This window comes from Bos javanicus, chromosome 1 (assembly GCF_032452875.1).
Source record: "Bos javanicus breed banteng chromosome 1, ARS-OSU_banteng_1.0, whole genome shotgun sequence".
In the NCBI taxonomy this organism is placed as follows: domain Eukaryota; kingdom Metazoa; phylum Chordata; class Mammalia; order Artiodactyla; family Bovidae; genus Bos; species Bos javanicus.
In genome coordinates this window covers 79,120,473-79,133,330 of record NC_083868.1, presented here as the reverse complement: position 1 = coordinate 79,133,330, position 12,858 = coordinate 79,120,473, and the positions used below count along the sequence as shown (strand labels likewise).

Here is a 12,858-nt window from a genome sequence, read left to right as displayed (position 1 = left end):
ACTGTCTTTTTGTAAGACAATTGACACTTGGTGGATTCAAAAATTCTGTTTGGTTTTAGTCCATTTGCAGAACCAGAGTGTCCTCCTAATTTCATATTATTTGAAAATCATTCCGTGTTTTTTGACTAAGAAAGTGAATTTGTTTTTCAGCAATTGGAAACCACTATGTCATAGAGAAACGCAGCATACTTAGATATGAGGCACTAAGGTGTTTCACCTTTTTACAGAGTATTTATTTGTGGTCAAGCATGAGGCCTGTTGAACTCAGTGAAGACCTAAGGATTCTGTTTTAGCTAGATGTAGAGTGAAACTGTCCATTTGAAAATAAGGGAGACTTCATTTACTTTAGGATAATGATTCTTCCTGCTTTTAATTTGAGAATCTCAAAGAGCATTTCAAGCTAAGTTATTTAGAAGGATGACGGAGACATTACATTTTGGCTTGGGTAAATATAGTGATGCATTAAAATTAAACACTGGCTTAAGTAGATTCTGCAATTCATCTCAAAGTAAATTCCTTTTGATTTTTTAAAAATGCATGCCTATAATTCACATTTATTGTATAACAAACCAAAAGGAAAAGGCATTAAAAAATAACACTTGTCATCCCATGAGTTATAGACAATTGTTAGCATATACAGATTGTTTATACAGAAATAATGCCATATTATAAACCCTATTCAGTAGCCCACTTTTTTCCTCACAAGATAATGTATCAGAAACACATATTCATGTTCTTTTCTAGATACTCCATGACTCACACCTTCACTAGATTTAAGTCATTGTTCAAATATCACCTCCATGAAGCATTTTCCAATTATTCTCTTTAAAACTATGACTTTCCATCATCACCCTAGCATTCCCTTTCCCCTTGCTTGCCCTATATATCTATAAAGTACTTATCAAGATTTGATACTAAGTAGGTTTTATGTAATATATTTTTAAGAGGTCTTCTGATAGTGTATAAAGTCCACGAGTGCAGCTCTTTGTTTTACTTGTTTGTTTGAGATTTCCTTCTGGTGTCTAAAGTAATGTCTGGCACATAGAAGGCACCTGTCAATGACTAAATAAATGTTAGATCTGGATCAACATCATTATTATTGATGACCACACCATTTTCCAGTGTGTGATTGCAGGTGATTTTTTAAACCCATACTTTATCGATGAATAGTCTGATCATTTCCATCATATTTCCTTGTGGATAAGTTTCTTTAACATGCTTCCCTGTATATCCTTCAGTCATTTCTTTAGTAGGATAATTTATTATAATTGGTATTACTACATCAAAGTGTATGAATATTTGTAAGGCTTTTTGATACCTGTTGCCAAATTTTCTTGAGAAAGTTTTTTCTCTAATACTCTTATTTATGTATAAGTAGCATACACAAGTGCTGAATTTCTTATACTCTCTTATACCAATATTGTGTTTCATTGCTCTTTTTAATCTTAGTCCTTTCATTTAAATTATATGACTTAGAAAATTAAGTACTATCAGAATCAACAATTTGCTTTTGTAAGTTAAGGAGCAGATAGTAAAAATAGAGGAAAAGTAGAAAGGGTACTCTCCTAATGTATAATTATATATAATAAAAGCCTGAACTCCCAAACTGTCTGATTTGAGAACTAGAGAACTGAAGCTACTTGGTTGAAGTCACATATCATCTCATTTACAGATGAAGATGTGTCATTTAAGGGGGGGGCGGTGTTGTTGCTATTTTGATGACAATGAGGACAGGGAACCAGGGATGCCCAGCCTTGCCCTGATAATTATCACTTCTGCCAGTGAGTTCTCAAAGGGGCTGCACACTTAAGGAACAAGATCAAAATGGAAATTCAGGAACTGCTTTATTAGTAGCTCCATGAATGCTTAATCAAGGACAGAGATCTGTGCTCACACTGAGATGGTGCTTAGGCTATGGCTCTGGGAATAAGCCAAAGATTTAGCCTATCTCTAGTAGGAACCACACATTGAGTAAATCAGGGCTCTTTCTTTCATATTTTCAATTAGAACCAATGGGTAGTGAATAGATTGAGAAGACTGAGAAGTGATGCTTTAAATGGGACCCTCAGCGGTTTCTTGATCTCTGCCGTACATAGCCCAATATTTCCTGGTGGTTTTTAAAAACTTATGCAGCTCCACATTTGCAGGTGGCACATTTCCAGGTACTGACAGTTCTTTTCTGAATTGTGTGTATGTGTTATTTTAAAATAAGTGGGTAGAACAACAGGTTAAAAATTTGTATAATGAAAAATGAGGTTTTCTTGCACACTTGTTCCCCAGTTACAAAATTGAGCATCTTAGAGACAACTTGCTGCTAACAATTTCTTGGGAATCTACTTAAAAGATTCTCCATGATAAAATAGGCAAATCTGTATATATATTATATATATTATCACACAATAAAGGTTTGCTGTCCTAGACCTTAATACTTGATTTTTAAAATATTTTATTCAGTGTGCTTGCTGGTAGAGTTTTCTTGCTGGTACATGTTTACATGCAAATTGAAGATGGATTGGAGGGTAAAATTGTAAGTAAATTCTTCAACTGCTTGGTTTCATAATAAATTGCCTGTTATTTATGAGGAGAATGTTACAGCTGTGACATAACTCAATCATCTCACAGAGATTTTTCACTCCTGTCACATTTATTTTATCTTCTCACTTGTTCTCTTTACTCAGTCTTGCTCAGAAAGCTTTATCTTCTCGGACTTGGTCTCCTCTAGTGAGTGGGCAAGTTAAGACTCAGCTGCTTTTTTATGTATAAGTAAAAAGAAAACGGAAGTGTCATCTATCGTGTGTAAATGCACAAGTCACCACTATCACATACACAGTGTACATGTCACTTATATGCAGTTTAGCTTCAGTTCGGTTCAGTTCAGTGGCTCAGTCGTGTCCGACTCTTTGCGACCCCATGAATCGCAGCACGCCGGGCCTCCCTGTCCATCACCATCTCCTGGAGTTCACTCAGACTCACTTCCACCGAGTCGGTGATGCCATCCAGCCATCTCATATGAGCCATGCCCAAACTGTGAGTTGAGGCTCTTTCATGGGTCACAGTCATGCTTTAGTGGGTTATAAACCACACTTTTGAAATAAATAAACAGAAAATGTCAATGTGCCTTACATGCAATAGGTATGATTTCATGAAACCATTGTTGCAGATATATATGTACTTATTTATATATCTCCAGATAGGAGTTTTGCATCATCACATCAAAGGTTATTTCTTTACTCTGGGTTGTAGTCAAAAATAGTTCAGGATCTCAGTTTTAACTGCTTTGATCTGTAGAGTGACACTGTGAAGTAGATGTTATTAAATGTTCTCTTCACTTAATAGGTGAGGAAAACTGAACCTGAGATGGTAGTATATTACCTTTTCCGAAGTAAAGGTTAGCACTGGAGTGTGCATTCTAAGCCTTGCTATTTTCTTCGGAACATAATTTCCTTTCTCCATCAGTTACTATTAATGGAAAAGAGAACTGTCTTTACTTGAAGCTTATTATTTGGTCAACATAGTTATTTTTATTCTTTGTGCTTGTGTTCCAGCCCAATCTCTTATGTACTCAAAATTTAAATTCTTAATTTGAGGAGCTCCTAAGTAGTTTTACTTCCCTTAAAGTTAGGTTTTCCTTAAACAACCAGAAAGTCTCCATTTAAGAAAGTTAGGGAGCCAACATCTGCCAGCTGGAAGAACCCTAGAGTCATGCTCCTCCACGTGTGGTCCATGAGTCTACATCAGCATCTCTGGGGAGCATGTTAGAAATGCAGAATCTCAAGCCTCACCGCAGACCTGCTGAGTCAAAGCCTACATTTTAACTAGATCTTTTTTGTGATGTGAACACTGATGTTTGAAAAGCATCTAAGATATCAGGTCATTTTGTTTTTAAACATCAACTGAGTGATTAAAGTGACTTTTTATTTATTTAGTTTTTCAACCTGTGTTTACTGATGGATAATATGGCCCTAAACTTACGCCAGGTGGTGAGGATATAAAGATACATTATGAGAGGGCTTTGTTTTTTTAGAAGTTTCAGTTCTAACTGGGAGATAATGACCATAAACACAAATGCAATCAAGTGTTATAGATATTTTGACAGAATGTATAAGAGGCACAAAGGGGCTGTTATCTGAACCTGTAGGTGTGTGTGTATATGTAGGTTTACATGGATATTTGGATCACGAAGAAAGAGAATGATGCTTGCTTTTGTTGTTGTTGTTAACCACAGTAAATTAATTGAGACTTTATTGACAATCTGAGTTTAATTACTGCCTTGTGTTTTTGCACTATGATCACATATAACCAGTAGTGTACCATCTTCTTTGTTGGTACATTCTTGTTCGTTTCTCCCCTAATGGGGGACTTTGTATTACCAAGGGCTAAGCAAGTTTTGTTTACACATGCCTGAGCCATGTTACTAGAGTAACTACAGTGGGTGAGACTCAGCTACTACGAAGGAGCGACATCTGGCTCTCCGTGCCACTGCCTTTTTTACCCCTAGAAAGGGTCGCCTGAGAAAATAAACAGAGCTGGCTTTCTGGGAGTTTTTCCTCACTCTTTTCAAGTTAATGGTATTCACAACAGGCTGTTCTCTGATGTAACTGGCATAAAGTACTGTTTGGGAATCAGGGATATAATGTTTTGTGCGCCACGGTCACCCTTTAACTGCCTCGTGGTGCTGCGTCTAGCACAAAGTAAAAACCCTCTGAATATTAGCTGAATGAGTGGGGATGACGTGGAACATTTTAAACTAGATCTTCCCTTGCTTCTCTCCAAGGAATTCTGAGGATCCATTTCCAGCTGTGTATTTCACTAAACCATTTTATCTGGTAACTGAGGGATGATGTATTTTGCAGTCTGGGTAGGCTTTGGATGGTGAGGAAAAGGGTAAGGAGGGGACCAGGGTTTATAGAAATGTGTCTATGACTACTCTACTTCTTATAAAACCACATGTTTCTTTCTTAGGTTTTATGTACCGTGCATTTTCCATTTGCCTAATGTGTGTCCTTTTTTTCCCTTTTGACTTGTCTGTTTGATTTATTCAATGCCCCTGTAATTCACAGAGTCTGGGAGTACACTTGAATTTCCCCAGCAAGCCCAGAGGACAGGGGATGCATTGATGTGAAGGGGGACAGCTTAGTATTGCTGGTTGGAAGGTGCTTGCAGCAGGTTCTGTCCAGCTGCTTTTCTCTAAGAGGGTCACCACCACCTCTACCACCTCTGGCCCCAAGCATGTCAGCCAAATGCTCCTTCTTTGTTTGAAGAAATCTACTGGAAAGGAAAGGATCCCCCTACATTTGTATACACATATTTGTTTCTGTTCATTTGCCATCTTCCTTATACATGGATATTGTGTCTTTTCTCTTAAGCCAAAATTATTCTTACTGCAATTTAGAGGAGTTTCCTTTTGTTGACTTACCTGTTAAAATGGTGAGTGAACCTTAAGTCAGAATACTCATGAGTTCTAAGTCTGTTTTAAAATAGTTACTAGGAGTTTTTCATTCCAGCTATCTTAACTAGTTAAGCTTTCCTTCAAAGGATCCCTTTTCTATCCCTTTGTCATGTGTATATCTGTTTTCTAGACATTTCTCCATTCCTCCACATCTTTTTGGTGGCTTAGTGGCAAAGAATCTGCCGATGTAGGACCCACAGGAGATGCAGGTTTGATCCCTAGGTCCGGAAGATCCCCGGAGGAGGAGATGGCAACCCAATCCAGTATTCTCGCCTGAGAAATCCCATGGACAGAGGAGCATGGCAATCTACAGTCCATGGGATTGCAAAACAATTGATACAACTTAGCAACTAAACACTGACAAACACATCCTTTAAAACTGTGAGCTCCACTTTAAAGAACATAATGGGAAGCTCCGATAATTGAGCTTGAAAAATGGAAAATTTTGATCTAACTTAATAACTCATCAAAATAAGAAGAAAATTATTATGAGGTTATCACTATCGCTTTAACAGTCTGCCTAATCTTGCCTGGAATAAATGTTCTGGATTTATGTTGTTTACAAGACAATTCTTTACACAAACAAATTCTATTTTCTTTTTAGGTTCCTTTTCACTCTCCCAGAATCTCATCAACCTGTGCCTCACTATATTTAATTCCTCTGACAGCAATAAGGTGCTCAGAAATCCTCTTAAATTGAGTATGAAGAAGATATAGGTCCAGATAAAACACTGAATCTGAAAATTAAGCTGTGAAATAGAATTTGGTCATCAGGTCTCCATCAACTTGGACTTCTTTACTGATCACTCAAAACTTTACTGTGGGCTTTAGTCTCATATGTGATGATTTTTTTAATGGTGGAAGGTATCTTGGTGACAATTCTTTTTACTTGACAGGTGTTAAATGTTTCTTTTAGGGCACTGTCTGGCCACATGAAGCCCAAAGAGTTTCTTTCTCAGTCCTGACTACATATTAGAATTATCTGGGTTTTAAAGGAATATGGGTATCTGACCCCTCCTTTCCATTTCCATTGCCCTTCCCCGAGATCCTGAGTGCATTGGTATGAGACAGAGTTTGGGCATCAGCATTTTAAGGTAAGACTCCTAGTTGATTCTAGTATCTAGCCAAATATAGAACTATTGGATGGGGTTAATAAAGGTTTTTGAGACATATAATTATAATAAGGATCAGATCAGATCAGTCGCTCAGTCATGTCCGACTCTTTGTGACCCCATGAATCGCAGCACGCCAGGCCTCCCTGTCCATCACCAACTCCCAGAGTTCACTCAGACTCACGTCCATTGAGTCGGTGATGCCATCCAGCCATTTCATCCTCTGTCATCCCCTTCTCCTCTTGCCCTCAATCCCTCCCAGCATCAGAGTCTTTTCCAATGAGTCAACTCTTCACATGAGGTGGCCAAAGTACTGGAGTTTCAGCTTTAGCATCATTCCTTCCAAAGAAATCCCAGGGCTGATCTCCTTCAGAATGGACTGGTTGGATCTCCTTGCAGTCCAAGGGACTCTCAAGAGTCTTCTCCAACACCACACGTCAAAAGCATCAGTTCTTTGGTGCTCAGCCTTCTTCACAGTCCAACTCTCACATCCATACATGACCACAGGAAAAACCATAGCCTTGACTAGACGAACCTTTGTTGGCAAAGTAATGTCTCTGCTTTTGAATATGCTATGTAGGTTGGTCATAACTTTTCTTCCAAGGAGTAAGCGTCTTTTAATTTCATGGCTGCAGTCACCATCTGCAGTGATTTTAATAAGGATATAGGCAAATTATATCTCCAGATGTGTACACTCAGGCAGTTAAGAGAAGTACAGATGCTTCTATAAGACATGCCATTGAACTCAATTCTGTAGGGTCTAAGTAGAGATAATTTGACACTTTGTTTAATGCAGTCGTTCTCCAAGTGTGGTCCCAGGACTAGTAGCGCTAACATCACTTGGGGATTTATTAAGAATGCAAATTATCAGACCCTGACCCAGATCTACTGAGTCAGAATTTCCAGGGGTGGAACCCAGCAATCTGTGTTTTAACCAGACCTTCCAGAGATACTAGTGAGCTCTAAAGTCTCAAAGTTATCAAACTAGATAGTTGTTTTGGAAATAAGAGGCAGCTTAGGCAAATCTTAGCACAGTGCCTGGTGCGTGGTGAGAGCCCCCAAATCAGAGTACCCTAAAGACAGTGTGTTTGGCATCTTGGTTGCCTGAATATGGTGGTAGATAGACTTGACAGCTGTTAGCTACTCTTCCAACTTTAAGACTGTTACTTTTTAGAAAATGACTTCATTGAAGTGTAGTTGATTTACAACGTGTTCGTTTCTGCAGTATAGCACAGTGATTCAGTTACACACATACGTGCCTTCTTTTTCATATTCTTTTCCATTGTGGCTTATCACAGGATATTGAATATAGTTCCCTGTGCTCTACAGTAGGACCTTGATTACTATCCATATATAATAGTTTGCATCTGCCAGTCCTAAACTCCCAACCCCTCTCTCCCACCTCCCCCTCCCTCTTGGCAACCGCAAATCTGTTTTCTATGTAAGAGTATTATTTATAAGACAGATGGAGCTCAAGTGAACAATCTCAAAGGTGTATCCAGACAACCAGTCCATGTCACCCTCCTTCCACTGTGAGATATAGATTTTTCTTTTTCTAAAGACCTGAGTTGTGATGTTTTAGTACTATCCAACAGTGACTCACTGAGTGCTAGGGACTATCATCTATCACTGAGTGTTGAACAGCTGAAATGCAAGGAAAAGCTGTTTATCCATTGAGGAGAGACAGTTCCCCAACATTCAAAAAGGTCATTTTTATAAGGAAAAGGACATATAAATAATTTTTTTTTTTTAGAAAATGAAAGTTTTATTTTTTTAATATAATTTCTTGCAAAAAATATTTCAAAAGATTCTATACCATTCACCCATAGTGGTGTTGGATTTCCTAGTATCCTAAAGCCTGGATAGTATATAGATCTCCAAATTTGATGTTTCTTATTGCAGTTTCTCCCAATCTGTCCCACACACACTTTAAGATTAGTCTTTAGTAAATCACATTCTTAGAAGTGTTTCCTTCTCAGAAATCCTTAATGGATCCTTACTGCATGCATGATAAAATTCAGACTCTTAGTCAGATGTGGAACACACTTAAAAGCTTATTTTCGTACTGCTCCAATTTTTATGACTTACTGGTGGCTCAGAGATTAAGGCATCTGCCTGCAATGTGGGAGACCTGGGTTCGATCCCTGGGTCAGGAAGATCCCCTGGAGAAGGAAATGGCAACCCACTCCAGTATTCTTGCCTAGAGAATCCCATGGACGGAAGAGCCTGGTGGGCTACAGTCCACGGGGTCGCAAAGAGTTGCACATGACTCAGCGACTTCACTTTGACTTTCTGTTATTTACAGACTTCCCTGGTGGCTTAGCTGATAAAGAATCCACCTGCAGTGCAGGAGACCCCGGTTCAATTCCTAGGTCTGGAAGATCCAATGGAGAAGGGATAAGCTACCCACTCCAATATTCTTGAACTTCCCTGGTGGCTCAGATGTTAAAAGAATCTGCCTACAATGCAGGAGACCTGGGTTTGATCCCTGGGTTGGGAAAATCCCCTGGAGGACAGCATAGCAATCCACTCCAGTATTTTTCCCTGGAGAACCCCCATGGACAGAGGAGCTTGATGGGTTACAGTCCATGGGGTAGCAAAGAGTTGGACGCAACTGAGCAACTAAGTGCAACACAGCACAATGTTATCTACATTCCTATCTTTATGCTATATTACCATTTGCTCTTTATTTTCTAGGCCCTAATTTTTTCTAACCTTTATACTTTTATTTTCCTTTCTTTCTGCCTAGCATGAACTTTTGCTGTACATCATAATGTTCATTGACAATAGTGTGCCATGTGGCATGTGAGATCTTAGTTCTAGGACCAGGACTTGTACTTGCGCCTCCTGCATTGGAAGTGCAGAGTCTTAGTCACTGGACTGCCAGGGAAGTCCCTTTTGTGTGTGCATGTGTGTGTGAGCCTCAGTTGTGACTGACTCTTTTGCGTTCGCATGGATTATAGCCTGCCAGACTCCTCTGTCCATGGGATTTTCCAGGCAAGAATACTGGAGTGGGTTGCCATTTCCTGCTCCAGGGGATATTTCCAACCCAGGGATTGAACCCATGTCTCCTTCATCGCCTGCATTGGCAAATGGATTCTTTACTACTGAGCCATCTGGCCAGTATAGCTTCCTTGTTCCTCCAACTGCACTTTCCTTTATCTTAAATTCCAGAAGAGTTTGCCCATAGATTCTTAATAAATTGCATGTTGTATTATCTTACCTATTTATACATTTTTTTTCCTCCTCTAATTGACTGAAAATGTATTGAGAACAAACAAGACATCTCATGCACTTCAGTATTCCACCACCCCAAGCACCTTGCCTGTCCTGGCTGAATGTACTTGATCCTTCTGCTCTAGCTTTATATCACTTCTATGTGTTATATCTGGTCATCATTCTTCTGACAGTTAAGGCTGCTGATTAAACTGAGAAGTAAGATAGGGAATAATTGCTATGTAGGACAAAAAATTATGTGTCAAAGCCAATTACAAAGCAGTCAGATACCAGCTAATACAAATCTTCCTCTAATTATGGTGGAATTACATCCTGAAAAGCCCACTGTAAATTGGAAATATTGTTAAGTGGAACATGCATTTAATGTACCTAACCTACCAAACAAACATCATAGCTTAGCCTCACCTACTTTCAGCATGCCCAGAACACTTACATTTAGCCTATGATTGGACAAAATCATTTAACACAAAGCCTATTTCATAATAAAACGTTGAGTATGTTAGGTCATTTACTGGACACTGTACTGAAAGTGAAAAGCACAATGGTTATGAGGGTACAGAATGGCTGTAAGGGTATTGGTTGTTCACCCTGGCCATCACCTGGCTGACTGGGAGCTGTTTGCTGCCCTGCCTAGCATCCCAACAGTACTGTACTGCATATGCCTAGCCCCAAATAGACCAAAATTCAAAGTACATTTTCTATTGAATGCCTGTTGCTTTTGCACCACGGCAAAGTCAAGTACTTACAGGTGGACCCATCATAAGTTGCGGACTGTCTGTGTTTTGTAAAAAGAGTTCTGTAAAATTGCACCCATGTTAACTTCATGTGTATTTCTTTTCTGTAGGTGATTTTCTTCCACCCCCACCTCCACCTCTCGATGATTCCAGTGCTCTTCCATCAGGCTCCGGAAACTTCCCTCCTCCCCCGCCCCTTGATGACAATGCTTTCAGGGGACAGGTAAGATCTGTGGTTGAAGTCATGTTTGTAAGTAATGCTAGGAATCGTGAATTCTGAGTTTGTTTCTGTGGCAAATAAATACTTATCCAGAGCCTACAAAGACCTTGATATCTCACAAAGCTCTAAGGCACGTTAATGCCAACTGCCCAGCTCGAGCTTCTCAGAGTTCTCCTGGCTTGTAAACTGAAGCCCTGGAAATCCTTTTACCTACTAATTTTATTTAGAAACTGAAAGCCATTCTTTAGGAATGCCATCTGAGAATTTCACTTTTTCTTGTTATCCTGGGGACATACAACCATGCTTTTTTATTGCCTTTGTTCTGTATCCACTGACATTTGCTTTCTAAATGAGTAAGACTGGTATTTTAAGGTTCTGTTGGTCACTGTGGGTACTAATTGGTCAGCAACATCTTTCTAGCAAAAGCAACAGGAACAGTTCTTAGAGTTTTCTCTTCTGAATGAGGTCAGGAATGCATATAGTGAGAATTGACTGTTTGGAAGTATTATGCTCTAGCACTGCACAGTGACCCGGATTTGGAGTCAGAAGCAACAATAAAAGTTCTCAGCCTGTGATCACATAGGGCTACTGGTGACCAACTGCTACTGTTTAAGCAGTTAAACACCAGTTATCTCAGGAAGGAAAACTAAATAATAATGTCATATAGTATTTATGTCATATTTTTAGGGATGGTGATGTTACTACAGATGTATAAAAGAAAAAACTCCTTATTTTTTTAGAGAAATGTCAGCAAGATTGGTGAGTGATATGGAATAGTGTCTGGCATTTGCTTTAAAATCAAAAGACTCTAAAAATATATGTATTTGTATACTGTATATGTATATGGCTAGCTATATTCACTACAGTACTATTGGGATGCTAGATATATTTATATGTATACCGATGTACTTGCTGTACAACTGAAACTAACACAACAGTGTAGATCAACTGTACTCCAGAAAAAGGACAAATCATAAGAATAGGGAGCTACTGAGTTCAAATACAGGTGAGAAAATATTATTATGAATTGACAATTGTTGGGTGCAGCAGCTAAGTCGCTTCAGTCGTGTCCGACTCTGTGCGACCCCATAGACGGCAGCCCACCAGGCTCCTCCGTCCCTGGGATTCTCCAGGCAAGAACACTGGAGTGGGTTGCCATTGCCTTCTCCAATGCAGGAAAGTGAAAAGTGAAAGTGAAGTTTGTTGGGTGCAGGGAGATTTAATTCATTATTTGTTCTGTCTTTGTATGTTTAAGGTTTCTCATAATAAATTGTAAAGAGGAAAAGCCATAGAAAGTCACTGCTTAACTAGTTCAGTTTGTTATATGACTTTCTCCTAAATCTCATTCTGGGGGAGACAAAGGTAGACGTGATTCATTCATTCAACAAAAGTTTCTGGATGCTGTGTACATACCTTTATAATACTAGGGATTCTATAGCAAAAAAAAGACAGGGTTCTACTCTTATGAAATTTACACGTTACTAAGAGCTATTCTTTGCATATTGTTTTACTTATACAATTAAACACTTTAACGCTTTAGTTTATATTCTCTCTTGAATAATTATGAAACTGTTGTGTAAGCATTTAAAGTCTTGAGTTCTGAAGTTTGCTTGACTTTGTGACAGAAGACTTATATTTGATACTATTTGGGCAGCTTATTCTTGTCCCATGATCTTGAGTGGGTCACCCAAAGGCCCTTTTCCTCTTAATTAAAAATAAGATAACTATATATCTGTCTCTAATAATTGAATGAAATATGGATGGATTAGAAAGTACTAAATTATAATGATTGTACAGATGTTATAATGATCACAATATAAAAATAACAAAGGCAGGAATAATACAAGGTTTGTCAAAGGGTTTCTTTAAGAAAAATTTGAACATGGGGCTTTCATAAATTACAAAAGCCTTTTTCTATATGAGTCTCGTCCTGCTAACTATATCCAAGCTGTGACTTTGTTTTTGAAAAAGAAAGAAATAAACAAAGAGCCTGTTGCCATATTGGCTTATATTCTCTGTAAGACAGAAGGGAGAAGGATAAAAAATAAAACAGAGTTTGTCAAGTGGAAAAGGGCAGATCTGGTGAGAGAGGCATGTTGTTCCTGA

The 12,858-nt window shown here is 38.7% G+C and overlaps 1 protein-coding gene across 10 annotated transcripts in view; it reads left to right on the top strand.

Moving 5' to 3' along the window:
* The window catches only part of LPP (LIM domain containing preferred translocation partner in lipoma), a 759,650-nt gene that overhangs the window by 302,658 nt on the left and 444,134 nt on the right, over positions 1–12,858 (top strand). For all 10 annotated transcript variants that reach the window (XM_061413171.1, XM_061413188.1, XM_061413215.1 and 7 more), the window contains one exon: positions 10,643–10,755. In XM_061413171.1, coding sequence (XP_061269155.1) covers positions 10,643–10,755 — 113 coding nt within the window. The remainder of the gene's footprint in view (positions 1–10,642; positions 10,756–12,858) is intronic.